General features: G+C 46.3%; 2 protein-coding genes across 4 annotated transcripts in view; one reads left to right on the top strand and one right to left on the bottom strand.

Annotated features, from left to right (window-relative positions):
* LOC137169392 (transcription factor IIIB 90 kDa subunit-like) overlaps positions 1-15415 on the top strand; it is a 36351-nt gene that overhangs the window by 17269 nt on the left and 3667 nt on the right. For both annotated transcript variants that reach the window (XM_067572529.1, XM_067572530.1), the window contains 12 exons: positions 450-623; positions 704-735; positions 814-886; positions 9183-9332; positions 9875-9968; positions 10179-10305; positions 10391-10430; positions 11833-11928; positions 12112-12426; positions 14479-14540; positions 14632-14713; positions 14831-14883. In XM_067572529.1, coding sequence (XP_067428630.1) covers positions 450-623; positions 704-735; positions 814-886; positions 9183-9332; positions 9875-9968; positions 10179-10305; positions 10391-10430; positions 11833-11928; positions 12112-12426; positions 14479-14540; positions 14632-14713; positions 14831-14883 — 1298 coding nt within the window. The remainder of the gene's footprint in view (positions 1-449; positions 624-703; positions 736-813; positions 887-9182; positions 9333-9874; positions 9969-10178; positions 10306-10390; positions 10431-11832; positions 11929-12111; positions 12427-14478; positions 14541-14631; positions 14714-14830; positions 14884-15415) is intronic.
* Positions 1088-7591, bottom strand: LOC137169393 (BTB/POZ domain-containing protein 6-B-like). Of its 2 annotated transcripts, none has more exons than XM_067572532.1 (5): positions 7454-7591; positions 5774-6044; positions 5301-5391; positions 5082-5200; positions 1088-2329 (listed from the first exon to the last, which is right to left on the bottom strand). In XM_067572532.1, the coding sequence occupies exons 2-5, from the start codon at positions 5965-5967 to the stop codon at positions 1297-1299; spliced, it is 1437 nt and encodes a 478-aa protein (XP_067428633.1). In that variant the 5' UTR covers positions 5968-6044; positions 7454-7591; the 3' UTR covers positions 1088-1296. The 2 variants fall into 2 exon arrangements, with proteins under 2 accessions (XP_067428633.1, XP_067428632.1); XM_067572531.1 differs by having other exon boundaries at positions 5774-6032; positions 7454-7590.

Raw genomic sequence — 15415 nt, forward strand, 5'->3', positions numbered from 1 at the left:
CATCCTCATCACCCCCATCATGTTGAAGAACTTGTTTAGTTTTGATCATAAATTATCTTTACGTTTATATTCAGCTCAGTTCAAACTGTTGAATCTTGTCATAACAAAAAGGCTTTAAGAAAGGAAAAACCCCTCCTGAGCTCCGCAGTAGGATGGGTTGTGAGAGGTATATAATTTAATGTGTTATGATTCTACATTAGGTTCTTCATCCCGGGATCAAGGCCTCCGTTTGCTTTGTATTGCTCTTCATGCAGAGTAAATCTGTTCACATTGAACTCTTCCAGCGTATGTCTTTGAGTTTAATGTTAAGTTGTGGGTGACCTGAAGGTTTATTGGCCCATTTGAAGATTTTCCCACAATACCCTAATGTACAGTATACAGCATATACAGTACATGTATGAACAGCACTAATGAACCCTGTGTGTGTGTGTGTGTGTGTGTGAGTCCAGGTAAGCGTCAGATCCACCACCTGGGCAGCCAGCTGCAGCTCAACCAGCACTGTCTGGACACGGCGTTTAACTTCTTCAAGATGGTGGTCAGCAAACATCTGACCCGCGGACGCAAGATGGAGCACGTCATCGCCGCCTGCCTCTACCTGGTGTGTCGCACTGAGGGGACGCCACGTATCCTAGCAACGCTGTGTGTATGTGTGTGTGTGTATTTGTGTCTGACACACTACTGGTGTTTCCTGAGCTGCTGTCAGACATGTTGCTGGACCTGAGCGACCTTCTGCAGGTAAGACTGACCTCATACACCTGAACACACCTGTTCTCTCTGACTGACTCCAGTTTAACCTGCTGCTGTTGTGTTCAGGTGAACGTTTACATCCTGGGAAAAACCTTCCTGCTGTTGGCTCGAGAACTCTGCATCAACGCTCCCGCCATCGGTGAGAACTTTATTCTGAAACTGCATTTTATTCAGAGGATAGTTACATCCTCATGCTTGTATTTCATGACTTCATACAAGACATCGTCACCAGCAGGCTGAGATCTGTCAGAGAAACACTCACAACAACCCGATCGACCTCGAACTCTCCGTCCGGACTGAACCACTGACCTGCAGACGAGTTAAAACTCCAGTCCACTGATTCATCTGAGAAATTTATTGAACAAGCAGCAACACATCTTAATTCACTTTAACTTTAATGTTCAGACAGTATTTCTTTAAGAAGAAGACATCCAATCAGCTTCCAGTTCTTCCAGATCACTGCAACAGCCAGTCAGGCTACAGTTCACTCACTGTGAGTCCATCTGCTGTCTGGCGGATTAATAGGCCTTCAGTCTGTCAGGTTCTGGTTCAGCAGAAGAAGACCAGCTCTGGGATCTGCCCCCCCTGCACCCCGGTCCCGTTGGTACTATCTGATGAACACTGGAACTGGAAGGTGACTTTCCCAGACTGCACCTCTGTCATCCCCTCCTGCCCGAAGTAGCTCAGCTCGTTCCCATCCAGCACGGCGCTGACCGTGTAGAAAGCGTCCGGCTCCACCTGGATCGGGTGCTCGAACCACACAGGGAAGGTGCTGCTGGACCCGTCTGACAGGAACTTGGTGAGGTTCTGAGCCAGTACGGTTCCCTGCCGCTTCAGCTCAATCTTCACGCTGTACTCCGCCTTCCCGCCGCTCGACCCGTACAGGCCGAGGCCAGCCATGAAGATCCTGCAGTCCACAGCGAACTGGATGCTGTCGCAGCGCCCCCTGTAGCGCCACTGGTTGGTGCGGTAGGCGGAGGCCTGGAAGCGGTGGCACCTCTGTGGCACCAGGCCAGCCCGTTTCACCAGTGGGAAGTCCAGTCTGGGTTTGTTGGTTGCAGTGAACCACAGGAAGACGTCGTGAGTCTCTGTGAGTGTCAGGACGTCGGACTGTGCCGCCCCATCAGCGAACTCCTGCAGCGTCATGGTGGGGAACCGGACCAGGTACAGAGCCTTCCCCAGCACCGCCCGCTGGTTCCTGGGTGTGACTGTCAGGCCCCGCCGCCGACACTCCGCCGCCGCCCAGCGCAGCGATGCCTGGAACAGCAGTACCTCGCGGACGTTGAGCGTCTCTCTCTGCATGATGATCTCCAGTGTGGGAGGGTCAATCTCAGTGAAGCCGTCGGAGCGCAGCGCCAGCTCGGCCTGCGCGTCAATCAGCTCCCAGCAGCGCTGCGTCAGCTGCGGCTCCTCGAACAGCCGGCTCTGAGACAGAAGCACGCAGGCGTTCTTCGCCTCCAGGCTCGTCTCCAGGAAGCCGACGCAGGCCTTCGCCAGAGCAGGGACGATGTACTTCTTTGCGGCATAGAGCGTGGCGAGCACCGTGTCGGCCTCCAGTTCGATCTCATCACTGTACATGTACCTGGGACACAGTACACGGCGGGGTCATACATGTGTCGCCTCAGGGACAACATACATCAAACATACATCATACATAAACAGACTGTAGTGGACTCAGTTCTGCTCCAGGTTTCTCACAAACTAAAGAGATTCGAGTTTCTGTGTTTCAAGTCAAAGTCAACTTTATTGTCAATTCTGCCGTATGTACAGGACATACCCCCCGCTGTTGGCATATACAAGTACTAAAACACAACAACAAGGTTTTAAAACTACCAGGATAAAACAAAATACTAAAAAAATACTAAATATTTACCATTTAAGCTAAGCTGGGGGTCAGGGGGGACAATAACAAGGCACAGGTCAAGAACAAAAGCTGTAATCATAACAGGTATCGTGCAAATAGAATGAACATAGTGCAGATAGAGCTGAAAGATGTGCAAGTAATATGCCATTAGCAGCAGTTTGTAGTGTGCTGAGTGTAGGTGTATGTTCTGTTGCACCTGTAGGGGGTGGATGGGTAAGTTACAGCAGAAGCAGAATAGAGGTTTCTGGCACAACTTCACCTACTTCCAAGGTGCACAGATGAGGAAAAAAAGTCTGAAGAGGTCAAAACTCCAGCAACTCTTGTAGTATATAGAACAACTTTATTGTTAGACCAACACGTTTCAGCTTGTGGCCTTCATGTATAGACTACTTGAGTAGGTTGCAGTCCAGACTTTATGGAGGCAGAGAGGAAGGAGTTCAGCATCCTGTCAGCCTGATGGATAAAGCTGTTACCCAGTCTGGTGGAGCAGGCTTGGAGGCTCCGGTATCTTCTCCCAGATTGCAGGAGACTGAAGAGGCTGTGTGAGGGATGGGCGGGGTGGCTTTGCAGGCTAGGTGGGTGTTGTAAATGTCCAGGAGGGAGGGGAGTGAGGCACCAATGATCTTCCCAGCCGCGTTCACTATACGCTGCAGGGTCTTGGAGTTGGAGGCAGTGCAGCAGTTAGAACGCTCTCAGTGATGCGTCAGTAGAAGTAGCACATGATGTGTACCGGGGTTCTTGCTCTCTTTAGCAAGGTAAGCAAGCAAGTAAAGACGCTGCTGGACTCTCTTAGCCAGTGCTGCAGTGTTATTAGTCCAGGAAAGGTGCTCGGTGATATACACACCCAGATATTTGGTGCTACTCACCCAATCCACAGTAGTACCGCTGATAGTCAGCGGGGGGTGTTGGGTATGGGCTCTCCAAAAGTCAGTATTAATCTCCTTAGTTTTCCATATTGTTGGGACGGGCAGTAGTGCGTTTGGTTATTAGCAATAATTCATAGTTATCATAGATAATTATGAAAACAAGATATTGTTAACCTTAATCAATAATTCGGGCACCAACTGTTGGATCTGGGAGGAACACAGTTGATTATTTGCAATAATTATCAATTATCAAAGATAATTAACTAATTATAACAATTAATAGAATTATTAATATGAATTAGCAAATACGTGGCACCACCCGGAAACCGGGACCAACAACCAAACCAGGTAGTCTCATAAAAGGTCCTTTTCAGTCACACCATATTTGTACAGTATGTTTGTGATTTCATCTGTATGTATGCATGATGTTATGGTAAGGCACTTTGAACTGCTTTTGTATGAGATGGTGCTCTACAAATAAACATGAATCTGAATAAGAGCCTGTCGTGTCCACCAGCGGTGAACAATGTTTAGAAAGCACCACAGCGTCATGACACCAAGCATCACTGATTGAAACACACAGACCGCCGCTGCCAGTCTGACCTCTCATAACCAAAGCTGTTGAGGCCGGCGGAGTAATCCAAGGCTCAGAAGTTCTTTTGTGTGGGTTTCAGGTTGTTTTCTTTCCTTCTGCCGATGTCTAGCAGAAACTGACAGTTGTACTTGTATCTTGAAGAACATGAAGCGCAGACAAAGATACACGTGGAAACACCGTACTATCAGGACCGGAAGAAGCCGGTGTGTCCATACGTGCTGCCATTTCCAGATACGGCTGCAACTAATGATCCTTCCTGACATCTGAACTCTGAACTTCTGTTTCTGAGGAGCTTTTCGCCCCTGAAACCTCATCGAGAAAACTCACTCATGACCTCCGACTCCTTCACACTTACAGCTCGTTCCCAATACAGAACCTGAACCTGCAGCAGTCGTCCCAGGTTCTGTGTGCTACACTTCACTGCCCCTTCAGGAGGTGGTGCTGGTTCCATGTACTCAAAGTATTTCACTTGGTGAGGCCATTTCTAACAGCTTAGAAACAGGAACTCACCTTTTTCAGGTCGTTTGATCCTTCCTGGTGTGTAAAATACCACCAACTTCACCCCACAAAGCTCCAGGTCCAGCTTGTTAACTTCTTCAATGATCTGATCCTCTGGGATCAATTGTGTCCTGTATCTCAGTGGTCTGGGGCGGCTGTGGCTCAGGAGGTAGAGCATGTCATCAAAAGGGCATCATAATCAAAAGGTCGTTAGTTCGATCCCCGGCTCCTCCAGTCTGCATGTCACAGTGTCCTTGGGCAAGATACTGAACTCCAAACTGCTCCTGAAGGCTGCGCCGTCGGCGTGAATGTGTGTCATTCAATGCCTGGTATTCAAACAACAAAATCAGTATTGAAATATTCAGTGTGTTGCTGTCTGACAGAGAGAGAGACAGCAGCTGCTGCTGGATGCAGACCGACTAAACACCGCTCCCCCCCGCTGCCTCCGTCATCTCTCAGTGCCTGATCAGGTCTGTCTATATGAAAATATTTAATGCAGGTGAGGACTCACTTTAACAGGATGAGGAAAGCAGCCGGATCCACGTCGGGGATCTGGATCTCAGACTGTCCCTCAGCCAGATCTCCGTAGAACATGGCTCCAAACACTGAGCTGCCCACCGCCAGAACATACTGCAACACAGGAGCCAATCAGAGACAGGGATAGATCAGGAACAGGAACCAATCAGAAACAGACAAGTGTGAACGGGTGAGCGTGGTCCAGGTTCTGCACCTTATGAGCAGGAACTCTTTGAGTTTCTCCAGGAGAACCGACGATGAAGTGAACATCAGCCATCTGCTCGTTGTTGAACATCAACGCATTCCTGCAGGAACAACAAATAAACAACAACAACTAATAAACAAACAACTGGGGACAGGAAGGACTGCTCATATTTCCCTTTCAGTATAAGAGTCTGACTGTAAACTCAGTTATAAGTCCCTCCAGAATAAAAGCAGTTTCTCTGAGCTCACCTTAAATCTGAGTTTAACACCTGCAGGATTTGTGACATCACAGCTAGTCTGGAGCCAATCATGGTCTAGTATTCAACTTACACAAGTGTGATGAGCACAAACACTGAGAACAAAGTTTACAGTGAAGGAGGAAACATCTGGTGTCCAGCAGGAAACCAGAAACCAACGATATTTACAGATTGACAGATTTTTAATGACGTATCAGGTTGTCCAATCAGAGCAGAGCTGACTCACCTCTCTCTGAGGGTGGGGTGCGTCTCCTCTCCGTCTCTGTCCTCTGCCGCTGTGTTGATGTTCGGCTGGACGGCGTCTCCGTCCTCCTCGCCGTTTTCAGCTGGCGACTCGGCTTCGCTCCGCTGGATGAAACTCTTCTTCACCTCCACCTGCTTGCCGTCGGGGAGGGAGGTGTTAAGCAGCTCAGTCGCCATCTTCTTCTTCTCCTCCTCGTCACAGAGCGAGCGAGCTCATGACCTCACAGCATGATGACTGCTTCCTGTCAGAGACACTGGAGGATTATAATCCAGATTACACTGCAGGACCAGATTTAACAATCACTTCATATTCTCTTTACATCTGTTTAGATCCTCAGATTGTTTAGATGTAAAGATGCTTCTATAACTGCACAAGCCAACAAGACCCCCACCAGGCCAACAAGACCCCCACCAGGCCAACAAGACCCCCGCCAGGCCAACGAGACCACCGCCAGGCCAACGAGACCCCGTCAGGCCAACAAGACCCCCGCCAGGCCAGCAAGACCCCCGCCAGCCAACAAGACCCCCACCAGGCCAACAAGACCCCCGCCAGGCCAACAAGACCCCCACCAGGCCAACGAGACCCCGTCAGGCCAACAAGACCCCCACCAGGCCAACAAGACCCCCGCCAGCCAACAAGACCCCCACCAGGCCAACAAGACCCCCACCAGGCCAACAAGACCCCCGCCAGGCCAACAAGACCCCCGCCAGCCAACAAGACCCCCACCAGGCCAACAAGACCCCCGCCAGGCCAACGAGACCCCCGTCAGGCCAAAAAAAAACATTTTTTAATGCCAAAAATACGCAGAATATCCAGTCATTGGTAAATCAACAGCGTTGGGGAGCATCTGTGCAGCGCTGTTCTGAAACCAGTGACAGAATATTGATCCATATCTGATCAACTCTGCCTGGTTTGAGCGTCTGATCTGAGTTTTGTTGCTGTCAGTTCAGGCGCTGCTCTCTTTGTTTTCAACTTTACTGACTAAACAGCGTGAACATTTGTTGTGGTGTGAGATGCTGGTGCTGGTGACATCTAGTGGCTGAATGTCACGTACTGCACCTTTAATTTTTTGTTGGGTTAGATTTTATTTATTATGTGAGTTTGTGAACAGTGTTTTGTATTTATTTATATATTTAAGTATACTTCAGATTGTAAATAGTTAATATTTTGTTCAATTTCAAGTTCAAATTTGACTTTGCAATAAAAAACTGTTCTTTAATGTCGTCTATCATCGATTTGTGTTTTATTTCCCAACAAGTCAAACCAGCAGCAACTGAGAGCTACTGTTCACCTGTCCAGCCAAGTGTCCAATCACAGGTGTTCACCTGTCCAGTAGCAGCCCCACCGTACAAGTTCACTCTGATGACGTCATGTTTTTCCTCCTGATGACGTGTTATGGTCGGCTCTCACGTCAAAAAAACGTATATAAGCTTTAATTTTATCTAAAGTGTCATTGACACGTCTGAGCGGCTCTGCCCATCAACAATCACCTTCAGGTATCCACGCACCTCTGTGTGTGCGTGCGTGCGTGCGTGCGTGCGCGCGAGCGCGTGTGCCCGCGCAGCGCGGCCACAGCGAACCGCTCTCCGTCAGCGAACCGTTCGGTTCGGCTCCCTCCGACGCAGCCGAACTGACGCACAGACGGTGCAGGTGTGTGTTTACCTGTCGGAGTCCCGCAGCCGGTTAGTTGTGACCGTTAAATACTCTCCGACAGCAGCTTTTGTTTGTGTCGCCGGCCGCCATTTTAGGTCCTGCTGCTGCTGCAGCATCTTCTTCTTCTGTGGTTTTACTGGCGGACTACAAAGCGTCGTTAACGGTGCTTGTCACCACCTGCTGCAGCGGAGAGTTTATAGAGCATCTTTGCCGTGAAAGTAGCCACCGATTAAAAAAAAAATACACAAAGTTTATTCATTAGATATATTTGACTCTCTTCTCTTAAATAAATACATCTCTTAATTAATGGGCCAATAGAAAGTTAAGTCTATAAGCCCTTAAAAAGTGGCCAATTCTTTTAAATGTTTTATGTTTAAATCAAATGAAACTATTTCTTATAAACACTTTATAAAACAATGTGAACTAGAAGACCCTGTGAGCTACTGATGACAGACCCAAAGTACTTTAATTACATCTTCTGTTGTCAAAATCAAAATGAATCAAACTGTTAAAATAAACCAACATGTTTTATGTTTGTGCTCAGATTGACCCAAACAAACCTAACAGGGCCATTTGTGCACAGGAAACATGTTTCCTTTGTTAAAGCAAGTGTGAAATGAAAACAAACAGAATTGTGATTTTAATCTCAATTTTGTTTTATTCAATAAATGCTGCTGCATTTGCAGCAAGCTGCCGCTGGGTGTCACTGTCTGACGGCTCTGTAGGAGGCGTTCAGGGGTGCTGCTGGAGCGTCTGAATCCAGAGAACTAATAGTTAATATAACAGATGAACAGGTGGTCTCACGCTGCTGGAGGTCTGGAGGTGAACCGCTAACAGTACTTCCTGTTTGCGGTACGTGGCGCTGGACGTGACATACTGCAGACTTGTTCAGCATCTGTACAGTTTTATTTGACGGTTAATAAATAGTGTGATGGTGTTTTATTAATGACCACATGGTGGAGCTGTTGGTGCCGTGATGTCTGCAGATTCTCATGGAGAACTTATGTACCGAGTTTCATTTGATTAAAGACAACAGATATAAAGGTACTGTAGCGCCTCCTGTGGGCAGAATGATATGAAACGTTACACACTTGTGCAGTTTGACTGAATGAACAACAATCCAGTTCAGTGTTGAGAAGTTACAGCCTGTTAAGACTTTAACAGTCTGGTAACCACACGGTGGCGCTGTTGTTCCACCAGAGACATTAAAGGATCAATACTGCAGCACCTCTAGTCTCTGACATATCAGTTTCAAACATTCCTCCCTAAAACTTTGCATTATAAATTTAAATATTTTTAAAAAATATACAAAATCACTGTAATATGCTGGAAAGAAGAAGAATAACAGCATGAAAGTCCTTCAAGAGCTCAACAGTTGGATGGTTTCTGTTATTAGTGACTGAAGAACGGACAGAAGAAGAAGAAAGACACTAATAATAAACAGACTCAGAGGGTTCCACCTCTAATTAACTCATAATAATAATAATAATAATGTTCATTCAATTATATCAACATTCTGTATATTTATTTAAACAGACACATATTTATGGAGCTTTAAATGTTTTCATGTTTATTTACATTTTAACCTTCATTCTTTATATAAATCTCCTCCTCCTCCTCTTCCTCCTCCTCTCCTGCTCCTCCTCTTCCTCTCGTCTTCCTCCTCCTCCTCTTCCTCCTCCTCTCCTGCTCCTCCTCTTCCTCTCGTCTTCCTCCTCCTCCTCTTCCTCCTCCTCAGATCCGTGTCTCCTGATCCCTCGGTTTGCTCACATGTTGGAGTTCGGAGTGAAGACTCATGAGGTTTCCATGACGGCTCTTCGTCTGGTTCAGAGGATGAAGAGGGACTGGATGCACACAGGACGCCGACCCTCCGGACTCTGTGGAGCAGGTACTCAGAGGAAGTACTCAGATACTTTACTGCAGTAAAAGTACCAACACAGCAACGTAAAAATACTCCACTGCATGAAAAACACTACTGCAGTAAAAGTACATAAGTATTATGAGCTTGATGTAGTTAAAGTACTGCAGTAAAAGTACATAAGTATTATGAGCTTGATGTAGTTAAAGTACTGCAGTAAAAGTACATAAGTATTATGAGCTTGATGTAGTTAAAGTATTGCAGTAAAAGTGTTTTTGCAGGAAATGTACCTCTGCAAGTACCTCTAACTGTACTACAGTACAGTACTTGAATAAATTAACTTAGTTACTTTCCTCCTCCTCTCTCCTCCTCTGTCCTCCTCTGTCCTCCTCTTCTCCTCTGTCCTCCTCCTCTATTCTCCTCTCTCCTCCTCTGTCCTCCTCCTCCTCTCCTCCTCTGTCCTCCTCTGTCCTCCTCCTCCTCTCTCCTCCTCTGTCCTCCTCTTCTCCTCTGTCCTCCTCCTCTGTCCTCCTCTCTCCTCCTCTGTCCTCCTCCTCTATTCTCCTCCTCAGCTCTCCTGGTAGCGGCTCGGATGCATAAGTTTCGTCGTACAGTGAAGGATGTGATTGGTGTGGTGAAGGTTTGCCAGGCGACTCTGAGGAAGAGGTGACAATAGATCCCAGTACATTACAGTAGATCCCAGTACATTACAATAGATCCCAGTACATTACAGTAGATCCCAGTACATTACAATAGATCCCAGTACATTACAGTAGATCCCAGTACATTACAATAGATCCCAGTACATTACAGTAGATCCCAGTACATTACAGTAGATCCCAGTAGATCACAGCACTCCCTCTCCATCCCCTGCAGGTTAACAGAGTTTGAGGACACCCCCACCAGTCAGCTGACCATCGATGAGTTCATGAGAGTGGATCTGGAGCAGGAATGTGACCCGCCCTCCTTCACCGCCGCTCAGCACAAGACCAAGATGCAGCAGGTAGAACCTTCCGTCTCTGATTGGCTGTCAGATGACAACAATGTTAACCAATGATTTTCATCCTTACCATCCTCTTCCTCTGCAGCTGGAGCAGGAGCTGGCCCGGAAGCTGAATGAGGTTGAAGGTCAGTTCTGCCTGAGGGTTCACGAAGAGGGCACTAAAGGAACCATTTAGGTCACTTCAGAGGGCACTAAAGGAACCATTTAGGTCACTTCAGAGGGCACTAAAGGAACCATTTAGGGCACTTCAGAGGGCACTAAAGGAGCCATTTAGGTCACTTCAGAGGGCACTAAAGGAACCATTTAGGGCACTTCAGAGTGTAATAAAGGAACCATTAGGGCACTTCAGAGGGCACTAAAGGAACCATTAGGGCACTTCAGAGTGTAATAAAGGAACCATTAGGGCACTTCAGAGGGCACTAAAGGAACCATTAGGGCACTTCGGAGGGCACTAAAGGAACCATTTAGGTCACTTCAGAGGGCACTAAAGGAACCATTAGGGCACTTCAGAGAGTACTAAAGGAACCATTTAGGTCACTTCAGATGGCACTAAAGGAACCATTAGGGCACTTCAGAGGGCACTAAAGGAGCCATTTAGGTCACTTCAGAGGGCACTAAAGGAACCATTTAGGGCACTTCAGAGGGCACTAAAGGAACCATTAGGGCACTTCAGAGTGTAATAAAGGAACCATTTAGGGCACTTCAGAGGGCACTAAAGGAACCATTAGGGCACTTCAGAGTGTAATAAAGGAACCATTAGGGCACTTCAGAGGGCACTAAAGGAACCATTAGGGCACTTCGGAGGGCACTAAAGGAACCATTTAGGTCACTTCAGAGGGCACTAAAGGAACCATTAGGGCACTTCAGAGAGTACTAAAGGAACCATTTAGGTCACTTCAGATGGCACTAAAGGAACCATTTAGGTCACTTCAGAGAGTACTAAAGGAACCATTTAGGTCACTTCAGAGAGTACTAAAGGAACCATTTAGGTCACTTCAGATGGCACTAAAGGAACCATTTAGGTCACTTCAGAGAGTACTAAAGGAACCATTTAGGTCACTTCAGAGAGTACTAAAGGAACCATTTAGGTCACTTCAGAGGGCACTAAAGGAACCATTTAGGTCACTTCAGAGAGTACTAAAGGAACCATTTAGGTCACTTCAGAGGGCACTAAAGGAACCATTTAGGTCACTTCAGAGAGTACTAAAGGAACCATTTAGGTCACTTCAGAGGGCACTAAAGGAACCATTAGGGCACTTCAGAGGACACTAAAGGAACCATTAGGGCACTTCAGAGAGTACTAAAGGAACCATTTAGGGCACTGCAGGGGACAAACTTTTGCACAGTACTGTACATCATATAATACTTAACTAATAATTAAGGACAGGATTTAAAGGACAGTAAAGAATTTGTTTTGGACATTATATGAGAGGGTTTTTTTTTTTACAAATTCATGTTTTCATGTTTTCTCTAATTGTCACTGTGTTCATTCAGTCTTTTTAAAACCTTTGTGTCCTCCTCCATCAGGAGAGATCAGCTGCTACCAAGACGAGATCGAGACCGAGCTGGAGAAGAGCCGACCCAAACTGAGAGGAATCTATGCTGCGTACACCAAAGAAATCGGTCTGCACTGATCCCAAATCAGCTGAGTCTATCTGAGAATATCCACAGAAACAAAGAGATTAACATGAAGTCATTTTATACCTTTTTTTCATTATGATTCAGTATTTAAATGTATTTATCCAGGTTTCATAGAGACACTAGCAGGCATTGAGCTCTTCCTGACCTTTGACCTCTTATTTTCAGACCCTCAGGACGAGGAGTCTTTGATCTCTGACCCTGAGGAGTTGGAGGTTGAAGATGATGAGCTCCAAGCCGCCACCCAACATCTGACACAGGACTTCCTGTGTCACGTGATCCAGGAAGAGGAGGGGCGGGGCAAAAAAACAGATGACAGTGTTGGCGAGAAGGAGGCTGGGCCAGAGCATGAGGGGGAGGGGCCTCCACGTCACACTGCCCCTCTGGCTGTCATTCTTGGGAAGCTGCCGAGGGTCGCCAGCCTGGGCCTCCAGCAGACTTTCCAGACCTTCAGCAAATTAGAAACAGACAGCCAACCAGATGGTGAGAACAGAAACACTTCAGTGACACCATCATGATAAACACAGGTGGTAAACAGGTGATGGTTTGTTGTTGTTTTGGTTGGTTGGTAGGTAGGTCAAGTCAAGTCATTTTTATTTATAAAGCACCATATCATAACAGAAGTTATCTCAGGGGTCTTACCACATAGAGCAGGTCTAGACCGAACTCTTTAATCTACAGATCTCCAACATTCCTCCAGGAGCAACAGCAGGAAAAACTCCCCTTTAACCTGAAGAAACCTCGAGCAGAACCGGACTCTAGGTGGACGCCATCTGCCTTCAACGGTTGGGTTGAGAGAGAAAGAAGGAGGGAGACACAGAGAAGCACAATAATAACAATAATAACAATAATAATATTAATAGCAGCAGTGTCAAGCTGAACAGCATTTGGTCTGCAGCTGAAGGTTTCCTGTGATACAAGAAAGCACAAAAACTCCGGGAAAGAAGCCAAGTTAGTAACATGTATAATAGTACATAATGGAATACAGATGGAGAGGAGGAGGAGGAGAGAGGAGCTCAGTGCATCATGGGAAGTCCCCCAGCAGTCTAGGCCTATAGCAGCATAACTAAGGGCTGATCCAAGGCGAGCCTGGTCGGCCCTAACTATTAATGCAGGACAGCAGGTCAAGCAATACTGAAGATATTTCTTTGCTGAAGAATCGCAGGCAAAAACACAAAGTGGCCGACTGGAACAAAACAGAGGATCCAACAACGACTGAACAGAAAACCAGGACTTAAAAACTAACTGAACTAACGAGGACATGAGGTGCAGATGAGATGGGCGGAGAAATTCAGGAGAACAGACGGAGCTGATTGGATGGGGAAACACAGAGAGTCGGGGGACAGACACAGTCTCTATGTGGTTTTGGGGACAGACACAGTCTCTATGTGGTTTTGGGGACAGACACAGTCTCTATGTGGTTTGGGGGACAGACACAGTCTCTATGTGGTTTTGGGGACAGAAACAGTCTCTATGTGGTTTGGGGGACAGACACAGTCTCTATGTGGTTTTGGGGACAGAAACAGTCTCTATGTGGTTTGGGGGACAGACACGGTCTCTATGTGGTTTGGGGGACAGACACAGTCTCTATGTGGTTTTGGGTGGGTAACTGCTCTAATGGAAGCGCAGAGAAGCGTGTAGGACTGCAGCTCTGCTTCCTGGTCTCAGCTCTGGGTTGTCATGGTTTTGGTTTACTAATAAACTCAGCCATATTTCTAGATATGAGAGCAGCTCCATCCAGAGTGGGATGTATGCCGTCTCTCCTAATCAGACCAGGTCTTCCCCAGAAAGTCTGCCAGTTATCTATGAAGCCCACATCGTTTGCTGGACGCCACCTCGACAACCAGCGGTTGAATGATGACATGCGGCTATACATGACATCACTGGTCAGATTAGGCAGCGGTCCAGAGAAAACTTAGGGCTATGCTTCCTTCAGACAGTCACCCAGCCGCCCTGGCTTCCCGGCTGCTCGGGAACTACCGGGGGAGTGGGAGCTACGCTAGGTCGGCCCGCACCGGATACTGGGGGCTGGCTAACTACATTAGCTACTGATTGGTTTTCTGTGGTGTGGAGCCGCGCTTCCAATTCACTGAACCTCACCTCCAACACTGCAAATAAACTACATTTATTACATGTACCATTATCACTAAAGGAGGCAGAGAAATAACTAAACATATGACACACCAAAAAGAGAGAGCAGGAGAATGAGAGGGAGAGAGAGGCCATCGCTAACTGCTTAGCTAAGTTAGCTGCTAAGCTAACTGCTGAGCTAAAGTAACCAACAGCTGTAACTGCATTAGCAAGAAAGTCGCTAAAGGAAGGAGAGAACTGAGAGTGCTTTAGCAGAAGTAGTGTAAGTTTAAATGTACAGCAGGTAATTATCCACAGTAACGAAGAATAGAGCAAAATTAACTGAGTTTAGAACAGCAAACACATTATCAGTAACACAGAAATGAGACAATACGCTTACCGTAGCACATCAGAAAGGTTGTTTGGCTAGTTGGTTGGTTGACTCATTGATCTGTTATTTTCCAGACGAGCACTCTGAGAGTGGAGACCTGGATCTGGACGGTATTGATGATCAGGAGATTGATAAGGTCAGTTTATTAATCAATTTATGTTCGTTGTTGTATCTGAGATGTTTTTGTGCCATGTTGAAAGGTTGTCTGATTTTGCTGTGTGCTGCAGTACATCCTGAACGAGAAGGAGGTTCAGGTGAAGACGGAGCTGTGGATGCAACAGAACAAAGACTATCTGAAAGAGCAGAGCGGTGAGTCATCGTTATGACGTCATCATGACATCATCAAACGTCCAAATATGATACCAACATAATTTCCAGCATTCAGCCGTCTGAATGTGATTTATTTACCATCTGTTTTTTTCACAGAGAAGGAGGAAAGGATAAGGAAAGAGAAGGAGCGGGGGACATATAAAGAGAAGGTGAGGTTGTTGATGATACACGGGGTTTCTCAGTCTGCTATCCAGGGGCGTCATGTCAGGGTTCACGCCAGCGTTCATGTCACAGAACAACTCAACACGGTTTTATCAGTCCCGACAGGATTTTACAGATTTATTTTGTGGTTATTGAAGAAAAGTTGCAATACAGTTTGTGATGTTTTATGTGCAGCTTTTTGTGGAAAAATTATAGCAAAGGAAAATAATGCAATGTTTAAAGAAACTGCTACAAATGAATAGTCATATGTGATTACTTCCTTGGATAAAAAGCATACTGCATATCATAATAATAATAATAATAATAATTTTGTTTATATAGGTTTTCAAGTCAGGAGCACAAAGTGTTTTTCATAGACAGCACAAAAGAAACAATCACAGATATAAAAAGAAAAACAGAAGAACAGCAAAATACAAGCACAAATCTGAAAGACTGTATAAAAGAATAAATCACCCAAAAAGGTAAAACAAGTGAAACTATTAAAATAAACTTAAAATCAGCACAACAGAGATTATGTAA

This window comes from Thunnus thynnus, chromosome 18, assembly GCF_963924715.1.
Source record: "Thunnus thynnus chromosome 18, fThuThy2.1, whole genome shotgun sequence".
Taxonomy (NCBI): Eukaryota; Metazoa; Chordata; class Actinopteri; order Scombriformes; family Scombridae; genus Thunnus; species Thunnus thynnus.